Here is a 22433-nt window from a genome sequence, read left to right on the forward strand (position 1 = left end):
GTCATTTACGAACCGCGTGTCTCCAATTAAAATCCAGAACCCCACAGCTTTGAATCTTTGACCCTTCTCTCTCTCTCTCTCTCTTGATTAAATAAAGATCTCAAACCTCTTTCTTCCAAGTTCCAAACTTCCAATAGCTCTTGTGCAAAGGACAAGAACAAAAGCTCAGGTTCTTTCTCCTCATAAAAAGCCAATCTTTTTTCTTTCTTTCTTCGTCTCTTTCTCTCTGATTCTATCTCTAAAGCAGACAAGTCTGAGAAGACAACGCAATAGGGGCCGGGCCAGGGCCTGGCTTTAGATTCCTCTGATCTTTGATTCTGGAACAGGGTTTTGTGAAATATAAGGTAAATGAGGTGTAAGAGGCACCCTACCGACCTCAGCAGCGGCGTTGGCGTCTGCGCTTCTTGTCTCCGTGAACGCCTTTTTGCCCTCATCGTCGCCCAAAGTCGTCAACAAGCCCAAGTCCAGGCCGAGGGCGAGGGCGAAGATCGCCGGAAATCTGATGCCCAACACCCACCTTCACTCGTCTTCCCCCGCTCCGTCTCTCCTTACATCTATCGCAGCTCCGATAATGACCACCAACAATTCGATCAGCGTTTCAACACAACTCCCCGGGTGCGCCCTGCCTCCGCCCCCTCCACCACGACCACTGCCGGTGCCGCTCCCAAGAAAAAGAAAAGTAAGTTCTCGTTTTTTGCATTTCTGTTTGGCTCCAAGTCGGAAGAACCAGAAGCAGATGTTCCAGATCCCAGAGATTCAAGGGTATTCAGGTCGTCTTTAGCTACTACTCCAACATCTCCATCGATGTCACAAACCTGGTTCTCTACTTTCATCCCCAATAGCCGGAAGAAACAATCTCGTCTCTTCTCCGTAGAAGACGTTAATGCCACAGACGGTGGCCGTCGAACTCGCCGGGAAGATCGTGGATTGTCGCCGGCAAGAGCCGCCGTTGAAGAACACCACGGAGATTATGAAGACTCGAGTGGTTACTCGGCGGATTCTTCACCGCAATGGCGTAAACAGGGGTTGCAGTCTCAATCAACGCCGCCGCAGGCGACACCGACGAGGGATCGCCGGCGAGGGCAGCATAATCGGAATGTTTCGGGGTTGGCTATGTGTTTTAGCCCGTTGGTGAGGGCGAGCCCAAGTAGGCAGCACCACCGGAATGTGGGGTCCTCTCACGTCTGGTGAGATAGGGTTTTCCTTGGGGAAATTTCTTCGAGAACTTAGAGTAACCCGCATCTGTTGTCGACGGCTGCTTTGTTCTGCAAGAACAGATCGACAAAACTTGCAGATGTCGAGAGGTACAACAGCTACAACCCTTGATGTTGATGACTATTGGTTGATGATAGTAGATAACAATTTTTTTGAGACGCTTTTGAATTGTAATTTGCGAGTTCTTACTTTTGAATTATAATGTTATAATCCTGCAACTTCAAACCTCTTTCCCTCTTGTTTTGTGTACTGTTTGCTGCTCTGCTCAGTTCAGAAAATTTAAATTACAGAATTAAATTCTCTCTCTCTCTCTCTCTCCATGTCTCTTCCTCCTCTGTGTGAAGATTGATTGATGGATAAACAGCTGGTGAGCGGTTCAATTGATTCGTGGTGCCTCGTGGTTGTGTTTGGTAGAGCTTTATTTAATGGTTTAATGGTTAAAGATTTTCCATTATTCCCCCACCTCCCCCCCAAAGTTTACCTTTGTTCTTCGAAGAAGCCTTCAGTGGTGCCAAGCCTAGCAACCTCATTCGCCTCGCCTGCGCCTACTTTCGACATCAACGAACACGCCTCCAATCTCTGCCTCCGCCTCCACTGCAGCGTCGATCGCGCTTGATCAGTCTACGCCTCAATCCACGACCTCCTTGGGCTTCTCCCTTTCGACATCGATTTACTGTAGCACCAACCCAGAAACAATGCAGTTGGGATTTCGGCTTTTTCCTCCAATTCGAGTCCTTCGACAAACCTTTCCCCAACCCAGATTCTAACTCCAATACCTTTTCTTTTTATGGAAACTCCAATACCTTTAACAACAGCTCGACCCTTGGCTAAGACTCCTAAGAGAGAGCAAGTTTGTCTTTGCTTTACCAGTTCTACTGTTAACAGTGCATACTTCCTTACCTCTATTTTTTTTTGAAGGTCATAATCCATTTTCCTGAGACATCTGAAAGCTAAACTCTGTTGTATTGCCTGCCTCGGCATTTTCACAAACGGTTGGTGGGCAGTGGTTTTGGTGTAAGATCATAGTCGCATATACTAGCAATCTAGCATAGCATTTGGACGTAGTAGATAGGAAAATCCGAGTGGGTTCACTTGTTGCCTTTATGGACACTGGAGTCGCTTTTTGTTTTACTGATGCAGCTTTTGGATTCCCTTCCTTGTTTTTCTATATATAATCTCTTCCCTGCCCAGTTTCCAAAGCAGCGTGCGGGACATGAAGCTTTGTAGTATGGAATGCTGGAAACCAATATTCTCTTTAGAATGAGAAAAAGCGGAGCAACTTTCAAGGAAGGAAGGAGGGCAGAGGGAAAAGAAAAGGAAAGAAGCTTTTCAGACAGAGCTTACACTCCAGTTTAACGTTAAGCACTTGAAAAGGAACTCTCACTCACTCCGGTTCTGTTATTTACTTTTCTTTGCGGACAAGACAAACCAAAAATACTGGACCCGTATTCTATAAACGAAAAATACGAACTAATACTAGATTGCTTTCTACCAATCATTTTCAGTAAGCGTTGTAAACGGTTTCGACTTATGATTAAGAATCATTTTGGTCTATCACGTGCCTAGGGTACCTGGCCCCACCCCCCACCAAGAGATATTTCCACGCTTCCAAACAAGAAACACTCCCACCCCCCCCCCACCCCCTTTCCATATGACTGAAGTATAATTTTAAGTTCTACCAACAAAAAAAAAAGAAGTATAATTTTATGGACGTTGAGGTTTGGGCAATTAGGTTACAATGCCAATGTTTATTGAATCAAAATCTCTTAAAAGTCATAGTCTGAGATTGCCATTTGCTTCTTTCTGATTTTAATTTCTTCTAGGTTTTCAAATTGACCTTGATTGGGCGGGGTTGGTCTTGATTGACTTTGATCTTTGGTAGAACTGGGCTGTCCCTGATTGGCCTTGACTGACCTATTTTTTAACCATTTGTATCCTTATATGCACAAAAAAAAAATAGACATATCAGTATCAATAATTCTTAAAATTAGTCAGAATGGCTTTTCTACCCAAAAAATATAAAAATCAGAAAGGCTTGAAGCCTTAAACGTAATATGTAATTTTGGGTTGAAAATAGATTTATTGATGAGAAAAGCATGAACAACCTGGTGTTTAACCCTCGTAAAGGAGAAGCAACCAAGGAGTGGAAATAGGCCATACTGTCATACATACTACTGACAAAGCCTTCTTAGCCAAGGCATCAGCTATAGAGTTGATTTGTCTTGGAATACAGATAAAAGAGCATATATCAAAATATAAACAAAGATTCTTAATATCATTTAGAATTGAAACTGCAAGAATTAGCGGAACTCAACTCTCATCCTATAGGCATTTGATAACTTTATACTATATAATTATTAATATATAGTTATGGGATTAGTCTGAGGTTTCAACTCAGGCCTAGCCCAGCCTGGCCTCGGGCCTGAAATTCCCAATTTAAACCCACCCTATGGGTTAAAAACCCAGCCCAAATCCCTTTGGAACTCAAGCCGGGCTCGAGTTCACAGGGCCAAACTTACACTCCTACATCATACAGTGAGCACTGAGTAAGGAGGCTTATTGCCAAGTGAGTTGCATCAATGAGTTTACAAACATCAGGTTCCGATTACTGTTTCGGAACTTGAATTGACCAAATGGGTTGGGTCCTTAGCAATAATGCCAGAGGGGCCTGCAAAATTTGAAAGCAAATAATTAGACCAAAAAGTTAAGTCAAGCAAATAATTACACCAAAAAAGTTGGTCAAGCAAATAATTAGACCAGTGGTTCCCATACCAAAGAAACTAATGGGTTGGGTTGGACAAATGGACCATCCAAACCTAACCCCAGCAATTAAGGAATGTGGGAGCCATAATCTTTCCAATTAATAAGGAATACTAATGCATGGTGTTGGGATCCCACTTTATAGTCAACTCCACAAATCAGGTCAACCTGTTAAGAAAAATATTAGTTTTGTGCTTTTTTCTATGGAAGACCACTTTCTCTTGTAAAGTGGTCACAACAACACTCATATAAGAGGCACTGCACTCTCTCCCCCTCCCCTCATGCACTCCACATGGACCACATTTAATGGGTGGAATTGGCTTAATTGTCCACAGCAACTATATTCAATACTTACACAAGGAAATTTGTTTTTTTTTTTTTAAAGAGATTCAACTTGATTTTATAGGATATCAATAACCTCTATTGCCATGTTGTAGGGATATCTTATACTGTCAAATACACAAGTAGGGGTGGGCATGTTATATGCATATAGCTGTAAATTTAGACTACACAACTGTTTACCAAAAAATTATACAACTGATTAAGGAAACTTCGTCAAAGTCTAGTATAACTATATGGGAGAGGGATGGGTATGCTAGCAATATACAGTAAACTAACCTCAAGGGGTTAGCGCAGCTGACTTGGAGGGGACATGCGACTCCGTCTCAGGAAGCGAGGTCTCATGATCAAACCTTCACCGTTGCATAATTTCTTGGGGCCACCCGCCTGAGACTCCCGGTTCGTGCGTGGCACGGGGGTCATGTACGAGCCCAGGGGGGATTTAGTCGGCCTAAAGTCGGATACCCCTCCTTTATACAATAAACTAATTTAATCCTTATATACAGTAAACTAGCACTTTATGTGTCTATCTCTCTCTCTCTCTCCCCCCCCCCCCTTTTGAAATGAATCTCTTCAGAGTGAGACACATAGAATGCTAGTTTATGGAATACCGCTAGCATACTCAGCCTTTTCCCTAAATGTATTTAAGAAAAAGTCCGACCAAATCAAATAAGGATTTAAAAAAAATAAAATAAAAGTAAACAAATAAATAAAAGAAGGAGAAAAAACGAGCATGCGACTATAGTGTACATGATCCCCTCAGAGGTAAGGATTCAGTTCAGTTTTTAGGTTTGGATTCAATTCGGTTCAAGATACAAAATGTACGAATCAGAAACAAATAATATCGTTTTGGTTTCATTTGATTCCTATTTGGTTTCAGTTAGGTTCATATATGGTCTTAGTAATTTGGTAATAGTGAAATTAACTTGCTAAAACAAATAAAGTTGGAAAGGGAATTACAACCTCATGAAGATACGATTCCACAATGTCAAATATGGTATCTTTCACCTTTTTTACACAATTCAACAAATAAACTCATAATAGGTAATTTCACACAAGTCAACAAAGACACATGCTATTTTTCTTCTCTCCTCATTTAATGATGTGGACCTTCCCTATATGAATCGACGCCCATATAAAGGGTCAGCATGTTAGTCCTCCCATAGAAAAAAAAAATAGAAAAAAAGAAAAAAATCTCCATGTTTGCTTAATGCACGTCTTCTCACAAGATTTTTATTATTTATTTTCTATCTCTTGTTTTTTAGATGAATTTTCCTCTTTCTTTGACCATTTGGGTCCCCCACTAATGATACCATCTGGTGCACTATCATTGGTGTGGCATAAGGAAGATTTCTCCTACATCGGTAGCGTAGATAGCCCTTTCCCTAAATGAAAATAGGGGAAAAAAGGTAACAAGGATTTGTGGCACTTATGACCAGACACAGGAGAGATGAAATGCCTGTCCCGTCTCATGAAATGAAAAATCTCATTCCTATTGAATGCCCCAACACTCCCATTGAGCCCCGCATTGGAACAAGGATCACGCAACCTGGCAGCAATCACCCTCCCAAGAAAATAATCTAAATAGAGAAAAGAGGTTGCCAGAATTCACTTGCCCTTGCTCAAATCCGGAAGTTGCAAGGTTAGAGAAAAAAACTTTGTTGGTAGGTATAATTGGTAATGGACAAATAAAATAAAGGGGCGCTGTTTTCTGTGCTGCAGCACAGCCTACGCCTAGGCACATGGGGGTGGGCACAATGACCACCCTGTCCCCTGCATAGGCTGCCCATGTGCCTGGCGCAGGCTGCGCTGCGGCACAAAGAACATTCTCCTTAAAATAAAATAAAATTCTGTGATGCTGCCAGGTTGAAGTTCTTTGGTGTTAAAGGTTTACAAAGGTTGTCAATCAGTGATGTATAGTTGCCAAACTAGCTGTTTGGCAATCCCCATTTTCCTTGTTACTAAACCAAACAGCTATGGGATTGCTAGCTCCACACGCCATGCAAACAATGGTTTCAACAAATACAGTTCCATAGTAGGCCCTACTTCAATTCATGGTCGGCTGTATAATGGGCCCTGCTTGTACATTGAGTCAGTATTTGAACTGGTACTGATTAGGTTGGATGGATGGGCCTAATTGTTGGACCAATGGGCTACACATCCACTTAGAGTATGGGCTACTCATCTTTCTCTCTCTCTCTCTGTTTTAGTAATAAAAATTTTCAATTAAAATTTCAACTAAATTCTTAGTCTTTTTTTTATATGAAAATATGGCAAAGGAAATCCTCTATTACATTGTTTTTTTTAAAACTCCTATCTAAAAGGGGGTATAAATTTCCTAAATTGTTTGTTTAGGAAGCCTTTCTTAAACAGCTCTAAAAATTTACCATGTGGTAGATTAGATGGTCAAACAAAGTAGGTTTAGAAACAAAATTATGATTTTAAAATTCCTTTTTTTTTTTTTCTGGTAAACATGCTTTGAAAATTTCAACAATATGGGAGAGTGCACATTAGTGGTAGGAGTACTGTGGGATTGCATGGACATACAAAGCAATATAGCACATTTGATTGAAATTGAATATGAAATTTGATATGTGAACCAAAATTATGTCCGCCTTATCCAATGATGAGATTATGAGAATGGTCACATCATCTATCCACATCACATCGTGAGAATGGGCCCTCAAGGAAACTAATTGACAAGTTAAGTACCATGATTAGGGTTAAACCCTAATCAAGGGTTTGTTTTAAGTCCTTTCAATTATGCATGTCATCATTATAGAATAATATAATACATATGCTTGTACATTTTCAAAACCTCTGACACACCATTATAAGGTCGGGTTTTCCACAAAATACTGTCGAATATGCTATTATGCTGTTAGTTTTTCTCAAAAATATTATATTATAGATAACATGCTTTCTGAACTATGTTTGACCTGATGCCAATCTAGGATACGTAAGCAACTTGACGAAGTTATAATCAAGTTCGATCCATCCATCTATGCAGTTCTTCACTTATTTATACCAAGTCTACTATGTTCCCCATGAATTACGTTTGACCAAAGGTACTTAGGCAACTTGACAGAGTTATGTCCAAGTTTAGTCTCCTCTATGTATATAATTTATGGTATTTTCCCAATATACATTTTCAATCATTTATACATTAGATTCATATGCTTTCATGTGCTTTGTTTGCTTTTCAACCTAGATACTTATTTTAGGTTAGGTTCAATGTTTTTCACTATATATGCTAGTTATTTAATAAGATTAAGAATGGTCCAAATAGAAAGAGACCAGTCTTTGATCAACTAGGTGTCCAACCCTTCGTAACCTATAACTCTGATATCTACTCAGAGATTTGGGAAGACTAGAAACCTTATCCATTAAAGTCATTTTCTCTTTCCACAAGGGTGAAACCTTTATGGGTCCTAGACCCTTATCTAGATGGTGACTCTAAAAAAAACCCTTAACCCCTCTTCCTACGGAGTGCGGAGCAAAAGGGAAGGACCCCGTGGGTCTTTATACCTACACTTGACCAACTCATTAACACCTTTACCTTCAACCATGATCAATGAAGACTCTTGAAAAAGCCCATCCAAACCAAAACCCCTGGAGTTGTCAATCACATGAATATTACAATAGTGTTTGACTCTAATTTAGACTAGAGGTAAGGCATGATGTCACATATGGAAGTTAGTGAAATAAGAAGAGAGTGTGCTCATTCATCTATTCAATGTGGGCTGGGATTATTTTCTCCACATCCACCTTCTTCATATTGATTGTGAGAGGCAAGCTAACATCTTCTTTAATAATTATATAATCTGTTCAAGTTTTATCCTCATCCATCGTTGGACCTGTTAACAACTTTAATTAAAAAACTGTAGAGCCTCTCTCTGTTTAATATTTCCTCTGTTCTCACCTGCTCTGTTCAAAGCTTTCACTGGAGAAAACATTTTCAATTTCTGGTCTTGGACTGGATTTTTTTCTTCTTCTTCCACTTTGAATTTTTCTTTCTCCTTCTTTCTATTAAACAGACTATTTCATTTTCCTTCTTCCCTTCTCATTCAGAGAGATTTTGCAGTTCCAACCCAATTCAAAGTAATGAAGAAAGAAGCTACCAAATCCAAGAAGAAAGAAGTGCCCCTTCCCCAAAGAGAGGGCAGATCAAAAAGAAGATATTTGGTGATTTGGTCAATTCGGTTGTGACAGTAGCTTCTAAAGGAGAGGAACAAGGGAAGAGAGAAGATGGGTATGGCTGCGGTGCAAGCTCCACTTCCGCAACCTCACCTGCAAGTGCCTATGCTTCTGACGGTTATTCAGATCCATGATTCTTGTCTTCATGATCTCTCAATTGACCATTTTGAGCTTCTTAGTAGCTTCTTTTGCCTTTACCCCATGGTGGTTATTAGTTTAAAAGACCGGAAGAACAATGCGGAGGCCTCTGGATTTAGTTGAGAGTAGATATTGAAGAAGGTTTCTGTTCTGAATTCTGATCACTGAATGAATCAATTTGGGGATTCTCTTCATCGCTGATTGTTTTGCGAAGTCATAAAGTAAAGATGGGTTTTTTGTGATTGTGATTATTATGTTGGAGTGGAGATGTGAATCTATAAAGATGATAAGGACCTTGGTACTCTTATTTTTTTAGTTAATGGGTACTGAAGGAAGCGATAGATTGTTTGTGTAGAGCTACCAATCTTATCCACTTTCTCTGCTTCTCAAAGTCCTTGAATGGTGCCCAGGCATGACAAGTTTTCATTTCTTTTTCTGTTTTTCAATTTTTTGTTTTCTCTTCTTTTCTCTTGGGGGATTGTACAGTACAGAGCAAATAGAAGTTTTGTTCAGTATTGGAAGGGATCAAAGACGACTGGTTCACAAATGGTGGGAGAGGAAGGATTCACAACATTCATCAATTGCTGGTGAGCCTAAATCACAAGGCTCTTACTCCGCCCTAACCTTCTTGAGCCCGGACAGGGCTGGGCCGGGCCTGGGATCAACACAGGGTTAGGCTGGGTTGAGGCTTTTCCTGGCCCTAGTAGGGCCAGGCCGGGCCTGAGTTGAGACCTCAGGCTAAGCCCTACCCTGCCTTGTATATATCATTATATGAGAAAATTTTCTCTACTTGGTGGTGTTTCCTACGCCCTCTCACTCTCACAGGGCAAGATGATGCTTCTGCCCCCTGGGTAGATACGCAGGCGTGCTCACCCATTGACACAGACGCTTGTGTAGAGATCATGCGATCAAATAGAGTGCTCTTGCCCATCTATATATATATATATATATATATATATATATATATTTTGGGTGGGGGGGGGGAGAATCGATCCATCGCTTCATGAATCGATTGACTGCATGGAAATAGCTGTTAGATTTTGCAATTTTTGGACCATTATAAGGTTAGTCAGAGGTACCGGTTGATCACCAGTCAACCAATACATCAACCGCAGATAGCCTGGTCCCTATACAGATTGATCGTGAGACAGTTAAATCCAACCTATGCTCCTTAAAATGAATATATACTACTCTCTAGAGCTTGGATTGATTTGATTTAATTTTCATATGAAACTAGACTCAGAGAGATACAACTTTCGTGTTTTGAGCTATGAATGGCCATATAAAATTCCCTTGAAGTCATGGTATGTGTAGAACCAGATTACATGACAACACTGTCCTCGGGTAGCATCTAATGATTGGACTTTTTAGGCCTGTAATGGCCTGCAAATTTGGTATATGACCTGCCATGGGTGTTACTATGCTCCATCTACGGTCGTAGGCAATGTCACTCAACAAGTTTAAACCATTAAGTCATGTTTGGGTACAAAAGAGACTATATCCTACGGATCAAGAGTTATGAGAATCACACACAACTTAGGAATATAAAAAGCAATACAAATTTAAGCTATTTCCTAAGTCTTGAGAACACCGAAGATGAACACTTGTAGATGTCCCCCCCTCTACCCATCACAACTAATTATTCTCAATCTCTATTGAAGAATGCATTCTGGACAGAGAGGAAGATATTCAGTGTTCATCATCCCTGTGCATACGGTATTCTCATTAAGCCAATTACTTTGAGAATAGAGGGGAAGCACCTAGATCTTTGGTCTTTATTTTCCGCTACGATCATCGTCACTATAGATGCGAAACAAGGTTGGTGGTTCTATTCCTGTTCTCTATTATTCATTTGATTGTGTTCTTGAACGCTCTATGGAGATCCTGACTTTTGGGATTTATCCCTATTTGGATCAAATTAATCTAACAAAACTTGCTTGCCGACAACATCCACTTGCTTGAGTTTCTTTATCTCCCATGCAATTCTTATTGCTTGAGAGGATACCAGTTAACCTTTTAGACTTTAGGTTTTTTCATCAACAAATACAAGTTAGTAATTGCCAAACACATAGACAAACACAATATCCCAACAAAATGATGAATTGTCGTGTCGTTAGATCACCATATCCAAAGGTATTGTAAGAGGTATATATAATATATAAGTTTTGGGGACTTCCACTGTTCAAATCATGGATCAAAACAGATTTAGGCGAAGGAAGTGAAGTTTCAGTTCTGGTTTTTTTGGGTGCTCAAATATCTTTTCTTCTTATGGTGTTATTAATAAAATTATGGTAATTGAATTGTTCGTTAAGTTGTCACCCCAAAAAAAAAAAAAAAATGTTCGTTAGGTGTGGAAATTACTCCGCATCATCAAAAGATAAAAAAGCTCGTCGGGCTATGGCTATGGAGGCATCTTTCATTTTCAAGTCACTATGGAAAGCACGAAATGGTAAGGTATTTGGAGGCTGCGACCAGTCACCAGAGGAGGTAATATGGTTGTCTAACTCGGCTTACCTAGAATTCCAAGGTACTAAATCTGTTGTAGTATTGCTAACGTTTCTGCTTCTGATTTCGCTTGGCGGAAATTCTTTTGGAAAATACCTATTCATCTCAAATTCAAGATTTTCACTTGGCGGTTACTAATTAAATGCAGGATTACCCACCAAGGATACTCTTTCGAAAAGGATCCCGACTGACACAACGTGTGCTTTTTGTGGAAATGGTGTTGAATCCCTACAACACCTGTTTTTTTCTTGTGATTGGACCAAACATGTATGGGCAGAAGGCCCATCGGGGTTAAGAACTGAGCGTTTGGAATTGGATAAGCCTCTGTCAGTGTGCCATTTTTTCTTCCTGTTATTTAAATCGGACAAAAATATGCTACGGTGGTTGTTTAGTGTCTTCTTCATTACTTGGTATTTTATTTGGATGGCTAGAAATAAGGTTGTTAGGACAGTGTTTAGATCTGAACCTAGTAGAGTGGTGGATCTGATTTCTAAATGGTTATCTGAACTTAATATTTCCCCTCCCACAATTTCATCCCTGGATGTAAATGATACTGATGCTTATATTTCTCTACTGGGAGTACCTCAACCCTTACCTACAATTGATCGACTTTCCTATATTGATCTGTGCAGGATTCTCAAAATCAGGCCTAACTACCGCAGGATGGTCATATATCTTTTTGCTTCATGGTAGACTAAAGTTTTTTGGTACAGGAACTATTGCTAATTCTGCAGACTTAGGAGCTGTTCTTTTTGCGATCCGCAAAGACTGTGATCAAGCGGTGGACTTGGGGTTGCAAATCAAGGAGATCTGGGTGGATAATGACCTGATTCCAGATACTCTCCCTGTTCCAATCCGGGGTGCTTGGCCGTTAGTTTGGTTTAAACATTTTATGTACTTATCAAATCGTACTCAAGGTGTAAAGTTTAGAAGGATAGATGATGACATGTGTAGGGTCCTAACTAAGAATCTGGCTCGTAACGCCTGTTTAGGCTATGATGTAGATAGTGTAATCTAAGTTTGCCGTGACTATATTTTCGTTTTATCAACAAAAAAAATATCTGCTGCAGTTTCACAGCACCAACCCATTTCCATGGAATCGCCTATTGTTTCGAGGTGGTTTGCTCCATTATTGGGTCTTATCAAGATTAATTGCGATGCAAATTTGATTCTCAACTCATCGAACGATGGTTTGGGTATTATCTATCGTGACTCTAATGTTTGTCCCCTACATGCTGTCTAGCTCAATTCCAACTTCTTTTATTAAGATCACAACTGGGGAGGCCTTTGCCATTGGCTCATCTCTGCTGGATGCTATATTGGAAGGTTTTGAGAAGGTGGTTGTTGATTCCTGATAATAACAAAGTTATCTTATAATTATAGAAAGGGATTACTTTTTCAACCCTCCGTTTGAAAGCTGTCTTGGAGGACATTAGACACCTCTCACATTATTTTATTTTTTCCTCTTTTAATTTTGTTCAAAGGGAGATTAACCGCATGACTAATTCCCAGGCAAGGGGGATTCTATCGGTGACATGTACAATGATTTGGCATAATTCCAATCCATGGCTCTGTGATCTTTGTAAACTTGGGCCATGAGCTCTCACGTTATCCTTGATAAAATACTTTCTTTTTTGGGTTATTTTCAAATGTCCCCTTAAAAATGGCCAAACTTATAGTTGCCCCCTTGAATTTTCATTAATTTTATGTGCAGTCTTATTTTCCAAACTAAGTACCACTATAGTCCCTCCTGTTAGATAGAGACGTTATGTTCTAACGTTTGACATTTTTTGTACATGGTTTGACCATTCTGCCCTTGATAGAGTGGAATGACAAAAATGCCCTTACTTTAAAAAATTAAAGAAAAAAAAAAAAAAAACCTGCAACCCATCTTCCCCAAATTGATTAGGGAAGATGAGTTGTAGATAATCAGATATCCTTCAACCCCCTTTTTCCTTCCTTCTTCGATTTCTTCCAATCTTCCTTTTCTTCTTCTTCCCTGTGCTCTCAGATGGGTTGCAGGTTGGGAAGATTTTTAGAAGCCAGGTCAGTGTTCGTTTCCTATCATTCTTGTTTATGGGTTTTGTTCATTTGTTCACCCGTCATTAAGCTTATCCCATTTCTGCTTTTTGGGTCTACAAGATCGCTAGGAACAGTAGCCAACAGGTGAGAATTTGTGTATCTCTTATTCGTTTTAGTGTTTAGTGGATTGATTTTTTCTGATTGAATTTTTATTCGTATCGATGGTAATTTATTGGAATTGTTGGGATATTTTATCTTCGTTTCTTAAATTGGTTTCGGATTGTCGCTTGTCAGATTGGTAACAGGTTGAATTATAACAGAAACTATGCGGCTAAGGATATTAAATTTGGATTTGAAACTCGTGCAATGATGCTTAAAGGTGTTGAAGAACTTGCTGATGCTGTTAGAGTAACCATGGGCCCCAAGGTAAAGGGCATTATCATTCACCGTTGTGTAGTTTATTGTGTAGATATTGGTAGTGGTTTGCCGAGATGTCTGCTATGGCCATTCTTTTCGTGATGGATTAGATTCAAAAACTCATCTTCCCCAAACCCTAAACGAATTGGGGAAGATAAGTTGCAGAGTTTTTTTTTTTATTTTTATTTTTTCAAATTAGGGTATTTTTGTCATTCTACCCTATCAAGGGGTAGAATGGTCCATAAATTTTCAAAAACTAGGATCCTTTATAACATAATGTCTCTGACTAATTGGAGGGACTACATTAGTACTTAGTTTGGAAAGTAGGGGTGCATGTGAAATTAGTGAAAGTTCAGGGGTAACAGTAAGTTTGGCCAATTCAGGGGGCATTTGGAAATAACCCTTCTTTTTTATCACCCAAAAATAAAAAATAATAATAATAATAAAAAATTAAAGGCCTCTCACTCTCAGTCCCGCAGTACGGACACTCCCATGGCTTCCCGCCCAAAAAACAGCTTGCACACTGCACACATCCTCAAAATCGTCTGATCCGATCTCAAAAAGGCTGATTCTCCGATTTCTTTTTATGGAACGAATAATCTCTCTCAGAAAAAGGTCAAGAGGGACATGCAAAGTGGTGAGAGAGAGAGAGAGCCTGGAAACAGAGGTACCATTTGAGAGAGAGAGAGAGAGAGATTTGCAGAGTTCTTGGTGGAACAGAGCTTGTTTGTAATGGAAAAGACGACATTTCCTCAAGGGATCAGAGGTTGAGGTTTGCAACGACGACGAGGGTCTTAAACGTGCTTGGTTTTCCGCCAGCGTCGCGTCCGAACACCGACGAAGAAGAACGTGTTCGTAATCGAGTACCAATCCTTAGTGGAGAAAGGAGGTTTAAGGCCGCTGGGAGAATATAGCGAAGTGTCCCAATTGAAACCCAAGCCACCTATTATGAGAACGTGTGGTGACCCCAATATTTCAAGAGATGTTGTGTTTTTTTCCGGCACTTTTAGGAGCAGATGGAGTTTGGACAATCGGAAGTAAGGATTTATGGGGATTGGAGTGGTGGAACTTCGGTCGAGCCTGTAAAGAAGGTACGGTACTTCATCCTGATGGGTTTTTTTGTTAGCCATGTTTTACATTCTATATTGGAAGAATTGTCTGTACATCCATGTTGATACTTACCTAACCATGCCGCTTGCCTAGAAGATAATATTGACAGCCATTGCATGAAGTTGTTGGAAACCTTGGGGATGCTCTGTTTCTATCTCTTCCTAATAGAGTTAAGGTTGCTTATGCTGTTCTTCTTGTTCGTTATATACTTTCTATAAACATATTTGAATAGTCTTGTATGCTTCCTAATTTTATTAGGATATTTCTTTTAAAAAAATATAGAAAAATGGTTATAGATCTTATTTGGAGTGCTCAAGTATGGTCCTACTTGATAGATAAATGTCCGGTAAAGATGCCACCAAGAGGCACTAGGGTCCGGACAAACAAAGAGAAAAAACATCAACCCTAAAACTGCTGGAGAATGAAAATTGGATCGTCCCAAAAGCTGAGCTTAGAAAATAAGGGATATATCTAATACAGTGACTCTTTTTCCTACGTCAAACAGAGACTTGAGTGTCTTCCCAATGAAGCTCCTCCTCTTTTTGCTTCAACTCTGGCGCTTCCTCTAGATTGTCAACATGTTGGATCACCTCCTCAGTACGCTTCAACTCTAGATCTTCCTCTTGAGAGAGACAAACTAAGGAGGCAGCGTGCCAGTCTGAAATATGGAGGAATGATTTTCCCTCATCAGACTCCAAACTACCTTCCATCTTTCCCCATCCCTCTTTTCCAATCTTTTCTTCACCTTTATTTTGAGTTTAACTATGGTTTCTCTATTTTGTTTTGTTTTGGATCCATGTAGTTGACCCCATTAAGTTGGGATAACCCGGATAAGGCTGAGTTGTTGTTGTTGTAGACTCCAAACTAGCTCCACATGGAATGGGGTTTTCATCCTCATTTGTAACCTGATACACATCATCAACTAGTTGATCTAAGATATCAATTACCGAGGTCTCATTGTTGGGATCACAATACTCCAGAGATTCATCCTGCCATGAAGAGGGGGCTGGTGAGAGGGAGAAGACTTCTTTGTCTTCTTCTTGTTCGTCTACTTCTTCTTGAGCTTCTCATCATGAGAAAACAACAAATCTTCGATCTACTCTTCAGCCTTGTCCTCCAGATCTTCAATATGACCACTATCTTTTGTGGTAATTCTGTCCTCCTCAAACTCCGCCTCATCAATGTTCCCCAATCCCATATATTTGACTATTGCGAAGACATTCATATAATTCTCCTCCAACTCAGCTCCCTTATCGTCATCTACATCTTCTTCTAATTCAACGTCTGCTAGCTCTCCCAACAACCCTTCTTCCTTATCTTTCTCACCAGATATGAGTTTCTCTAACCTGAAGATCAGATTTAAGGGAACTAACCCACAGAACAGAATAACAGTGTAATAGGAGACCAGAAATTAAGAGGCTTAAACCAACAAAGATCAGGGATTCTGATGAGACCCAAAAACTGGTCGAAGGTAGCTAGATATCTGGCCAAGGTATTCGCAAAATCCCAAGCAATTCCAGCGGTTGGATAAGCAATAGGAATGGACAGATAATAGAAAGTTAGTTAAACAACAAAGCAGTATGTAAGAGAAACTTAAATATCTTCAGATCAGCAACACTGATGGGCTTCAAATCAGGTTGGTGGAAGATAGGGAGTAGGGAATAAACTCACAAAATTTAGGCACAATCAGAGGGCTGAATCTGCTGTTACAACAGCCATAACTTGAGGTTAGAACTGAAAGGAAAACAAAACCACAGGTTGCTGTACCTGGTTAAATGCAACAGCAGTAGTTGCTCAGCTATTGAGAAGGCCTTTAGCAGTAGTGTTGGATGGATTCAAGGCCACTTCCTATCTTCAAACACAGTCCAAGTGCGTTAGAAACTTCCCACGCAAGCTATAGTTATGTAGGATAATAGAAGGAAAAATGGAAAAGGAGGAAGAAGAAAGTAATAGGGGATATAACCAGGGTATCACCACCACTGGCCTGTGATTGGATTCACCACCAAGGGACTGTACCTACCTTGTATTTATAAAATATGTAAGCTTGCTACAAAAGAGGGCAGGCCTTGGCACAACGGTAAGGTTGCTCCATTGTGACCAAGTAGTCGCGGGTTCGAGTCTGGAAACAGCCTCTCTGCGAAAACAGGGGGTAAGGATGCATATATTATGACCCTCCCCAGACCCCACAATTGCGGGAGCCTCATGCACTGGGTACGCCCATAAGCTTGCTACAAAATTTAATAATGCTCCATGCATGGGAGAGTACTTGAATTCCAAGTAACATCAAAATTACAGGGCCCACATATTACTTCTAGAAGCGAATCCAGGTAGCATTAGTCTGTGGACATCCTTTCCACTTGATCAAGAATGAGTGGTAGCCTCCGCCATGTCTCGTCATAGTGTAGTTATGGTCCAACATTTCCTCAATCTGGTCCTTAACTGGTGGTGTCATTTGGGGCAATTGCAACATGAGCTCAGAATATCCTTCATTAGAGTGATGTCCCAAATAGATAGTTAAGTCAGCCATATTCAACACCTTACTTAATACTTATGGCTATGTCGTCAAGTTGCTCTAGCACATAACCATTGGGTCCTACTCGATTAAAGACCTTAAAGGGACTCATACACCACGGGTAAAGTTTTGTGTTTGTACCCTGGGGAAACCTCTCCGGAGCAATACACACCATCACCATATCACTCGGTTTGAACTTTGAACTCCACATACTGTCGATGACTGTAAGCTGCAGCCTTGTAGGCATCATTGTGTGAGGGCCATCCGTCTACCTACATCTGCATGTATCTCCATGATATGACGAAGGAACTCATCTGCGTCAACGTTGATGCATGCATGTGCTTGAAGTGATACTAGATCAATAGGTCACTTGGGCTGAATCTCATGAACAATCTCAAACAATGTGTGGCCAATCATCCAGTTCACTGAATTATTGTAAGCAAATTTTATTGTGTCCAAAATAGAAGGCCAATTCTTTTCATAATCCCAAACAAGACATAGTAGAAAATTTCCAAACTTCGGTTGACTACCTCAGCCTGCGGAAGGTGGGCTGTATAAAACTGGAGCTTAGTATTTGTTTCCATCCATAGTGTCTTCCAAAAGTAACTCATGAATTTGACATCTTTGTCTGACACAATCGAGTAGGGAAGTCCAAGTAAACGTACAACTGATTTAAAGAAGATAGAGGCTACGTGACTCACTCACTCACATCAATGGTCTTTGAATAGGAGATGAAGTGTGACATCTTTGATAAACTGTCCATCACCACTAGTATTGTATTGTGCCTTTCTCAAGTAGTCGGCAACCTAAGCACGAAGTCCATACTACTATCTTGCCAAGGTATATGTGGAATGGGTAGTGGAGAGTACAAACTGTATTCTATTTAGTCCCCTTTACTAACAAGAAAACTTGGCATCTTTGAAAAACATGATCGACATACTTCTGTAATCGTGGCCAATAGTATTTATCAACAACCTGTAGGAGGGTTTTATCTTTCCCGAATTGTTCTCTGAATCCTCCACCATGTAGCTCCCGTATAAGATGATGTTGGAGGGATGCATCCAGGATGCAGAGACGAGTGCTATAGAATAGAAACCCATCATGAATTGAAAACTTAAAATCTCTTTGACCTTGCTGCAACATTTGGTAGATGGAAGAGAAATCTTTATCTATTGTGTATTCACCCTTGATGTGGTCGATGTCCATAGCATGAGCTGACAAAGAGTGTAGAGTCATCACCTTTCGATTCAAGGTGATTGAAAGAAATACGAGCACTATACCTCCTTGTCCACGACCACGAGATGCTGTGAAGGTGGTAGGTTCGGTGGTCTTTCGATTCGTGGCATCAAGAAACTTCTTGAGTAATAAGCATATGATACAGTTGATTGGAAGTTGGCAGGTCCTTTGAACGAGTGGTGAGAAAAGTCACAAAACTCTCGTAATTAGGAGTGAGACCGGATAAGGTGCCGAGAACAAGATCTTCACTGGACCTTATTGATAGTAGCAAGAGAATCTGCAATAGAAGCCCTTCTTTCGAGATCTCGACTAGTTGTTTCTTGAGTTGCAAAATTCTTGATTTGGTGTGCAATTGAAATATTCGCTCAAGAGCCAGCCAAGCATCGCGAGCAGATGAGACACCAATCAATTGAGCTAGTAAAGGTTCTGCAACAGTAGCAGTGATCCAACTCAAAACAAGTTGGTATGTGTTGCGGGGAAAAACTGTGCCATTACTGGATGAGATCACCTGCACACAAAGAGATGACGAAAGAGCAATCAGAGAGAACCGAAGCTGGGCCCGGTGGGAGACTCTCCGATGCTTAAGTCAGTATTCCATAGAACTGCAGTTAATTATGCTGGGAACGGAAAGAGTAAAGAAGATGGAGAATGTAATAAAGTATTCCGAATGTCTACCTTATGTTCTTCTCATACTATTTATAGGACAAAGCATAGTTGTCAAGGCGCTAGGCGATCCAAGGCATTTGAGGTCCTCCCTAAGCGCTTAGGCGGCACGGCACCTAAGCGGTGCCTAGGTGGCCTAAATTGCGTTCTAATATTATTTTTTTAATATATCAGTTCAAGTATACCTAGTCTCACATTTGGTTTATACTGTTCTTAGAAAATATGATGTTATCAATAAGTAATTAATCTACTCTTGATTTAGAGAAATGTTCTTGTTCTTTAAGAAATTTGATTGATCAAATGATTTTATTTTTACATGGGATTTTTTGTATTAGGTAGAGCACAAAACCAGCTTTCCAACAAATCCAAGATTGCTTAAATCTGATTTGTATAGAAGGAGTTATGTTCTGGTCAAACCTTATTTGGTGTGCGCGAATGCTGTCCAAATCCCTCTAAATGAAAATATTTGTTTAGATATCAAAACAAATGAATATTTTACCGCATTTTTGGTTTTTAGCAATGTTTTACCATATTAAGATTTATGGAATTTTTAGATTTGAGAAAAACCCCAACATTAGAAAGTTGAAAATTTCACCTACCGCCAAAAATCCAGTTTTTTGTTCTTACACTGGGGGGTTGACTTTTTATCCTTTTGGAATTTTATTTTTTAACTATTTTTATTGGATTCAAATAGTGGGGTATTTGCTTATTTATGAATAATATCTTATGTAAATGAAATACCAACTATAAAAAAATGAAATACCAAATATGAAAACATTTAGTTAAATGATATTATTAATAAGTGCCAGAATCTGGTTCGATACCAATTAAATCAGTGCAAGGCGCCCTACAATAAGGCGGCAGCCTCCTAGGCACCTAGAAATCTGCCTGGACGCCTAAGCAGCGCCTAGGTGACACCTTGACAACTATGGGACAAAGGGTGATGTAACCCTAATTTTGAGGAATAGAGGAAAAGTTGTCTCTACCCCTGTGGATAAAGTGCTTTTCTGGAGAGTCCCAGGCATATTCCTCGTGAGCTTGGGATTCTAATCTCGAGATATTACGGTTGTTATAATTGAATCCTGTGTTTGTCAGATCTTTGTCAAGTTCGTGGCCATGTGTCAATCATCCGTAGCTATTACATGGCTGTCATCCGATGGTGATCATTTTTATGTATATCAGCCAGCACATGACCATATATCAAATTCTGGATTAGGACAAGGAGAAGTTGCAGGAGGATTGCCATCAACAAACTTATATAAATCTTGGCTATGCATAGCCGGAACGGTTTGAGTTTTCCAAAACATGTAGCTGTTCTTGTTTAAACGAACAGAGACAAGACTAACAAGATTGCTGTAGTTTGACTTTCGTAGATGAGGTGGCCATGAGAACAACCAGACGTCCAAAAGAGAAGTGTAAAGCTCTTAATGATTAAGAGAAAAAAACAAACAGACTAGGACAAACAGAGAGCTAGTGGAGGCTGGATTTATAGAATAGATAAAACAAATATGAGTTGTTCCCCAAATCAGAACGAACAAAGGAAAACCAGAACATGAGTGCTTTTACAAGTCAGAAAGAAAGACAGAATGGAAATTAAGAATCCAAGTAAACGGAAGACATACATATACCTATGATGAAAATCAGAAAACCTGAACCGCACGGATGGAGAAAGGAAACTATAATCACAGTTTGTACAGATGCTTTATATGGCTGAACAATAATGGAAAACAGGATAAGAATCAAGGAGGATGCTCTGCTAGCTGCAATCTCAATTGATTCACTGCTGGCTGCAATTTTGGTTGACGCACTGCTGGCAGATTCTTATCACTAATAGTATTTGTAAAATGTATGTTTGACATGGGAAAATTTAGTTCTTTCATTTGTTTGCACTTGCAGAAGACTCTAGGTGTATAATGGACCTCAGGTTCGTTGTTATCATTCTATCCCATGCTAGGATTGCTGGACAAAAATCAAAACTTCTGAAGTGGAAATATATGATTTGATGATGATAAAGCCTTACATTTCTATAGCATCTGAACAGATGTATTTGTAAGTCATAATCTGCAAATTCCTTTAATTGTGAAAAGCTAAAAAGAAATGGCCAATTACTCACAAAAATGGGCCTGAAAAGCAGAGTATCTAAATCTAAAGCATGGAAAAGTATAGCAGCTTACTATTAGAACTATTTCAGAACAAGAGAGATTACCTTGTGTCTTGGAGTCTGATCATCATATCTGTTCCGATCACCCTTAGAAAGACATTAAGATCTTACAAGGACATAGGAAATACCCACACTGATTGCACAGTTTGGAGTGTCAGAAGCATACTGGTTTTCTAAATTGATTGTACAACCCATCAAATATCTTAGTACCAAGCTGGTACGTGCAGAGTCTTGGCTGGTTTACCTATGGTGAAGGAGATAAGATTGATGAACAATAGAGACAAAATAGGAAATACTTGGCGTAATTAAGAGGTCGCCGTCCTCCTTTCTCGCATGAGAATGTAGGAAATCCAAAAGCTCGTTTCCACTCTATTACTTTCAATAAATAATACAACTCATGCAACTAACACTCCATGATATACTTCCACATACATCCACTAAACTATCAAGGAAGTTCCTTAACCACTTACACTACCTAACCACCCACTGCACATACCCCTACTTCCCATCCACTTACACTTACGTAACCACCTCTAAACCACTATGCACTAAGCTGATGAGAAACCATGCAAGACACACAACACCTACTCATGCCATGCTCTGCAAGATAACTCATATATTCACAAACAATGCATAACCCATACATGCAATCTAGGCACGTAACACAATCATTGTTTAAATTCACAGGAAGAGGAAAAAATAATTCAAAGCAATAGGGAAAAAAGGGACCTTCCGATTTTGTGTGTGTGGGTGTATCTTTTGTTTGGTAAAGGACATTTAATATAATCGGGCTGAAGAATGGTACAAAAGCACTTGAAATCTGGTTGATTGAGTTTGAGTACAGTTTCCTTTCCCTGATTTTTCTTTTTTAGTTGTTTCCAATAGTGGGGTACACAGTGTCTTTTGTCTGATAAAGGACATTTAATATAATCGGGCTGAAGAATGGTACAAAAGCACTTGAAATCTGGTTGATTGAATTGAGTACAGTTTCCTTACCTGATTTTTCTTTTTTAGTTGTTTCCAATATGGTTCATCAGTTATCAAGTAGGGGGGGGGGGTGTACACAGTATCTTTTGTCTGATAAAGGAAATTTAATATAATCGGGCTGAAGAATGGTACAAAAGCACTTGAAATCTGGTTGATTGAGTTTGCGTACAA

At 39.8% G+C, this 22433-nt stretch overlaps 1 protein-coding gene across 1 annotated transcript; it reads left to right on the forward strand.

Moving 5' to 3' along the window:
* Nucleotides 1–249: 249 nt before the first annotated feature.
* On the forward strand, nucleotides 250–1404 carry LOC122663962. The gene has a single exon (XM_043859632.1). It carries the CDS (start codon nucleotides 349–351, stop codon nucleotides 1189–1191), a length of 843 nt encoding a protein of 280 aa, XP_043715567.1. The 5' UTR covers nucleotides 250–348; the 3' UTR covers nucleotides 1192–1404.
* The last annotated feature ends 21029 nt before the right edge of the window (nucleotides 1405–22433 follow it).

Source organism: Telopea speciosissima, chromosome 6 (assembly GCF_018873765.1).
Source record: "Telopea speciosissima isolate NSW1024214 ecotype Mountain lineage chromosome 6, Tspe_v1, whole genome shotgun sequence".
Lineage (NCBI taxonomy): Eukaryota > Viridiplantae > Streptophyta > Magnoliopsida > Proteales > Proteaceae > Telopea > Telopea speciosissima.

Excerpts from the sequence above, each read along its gene's own strand:
- LOC122663962 (XM_043859632.1), top strand. The coding sequence starts at position 349 with ATGAGGTGTAAGAGGCACCCTACCGACCTCAGCAGCGGCGTTGGCGTC.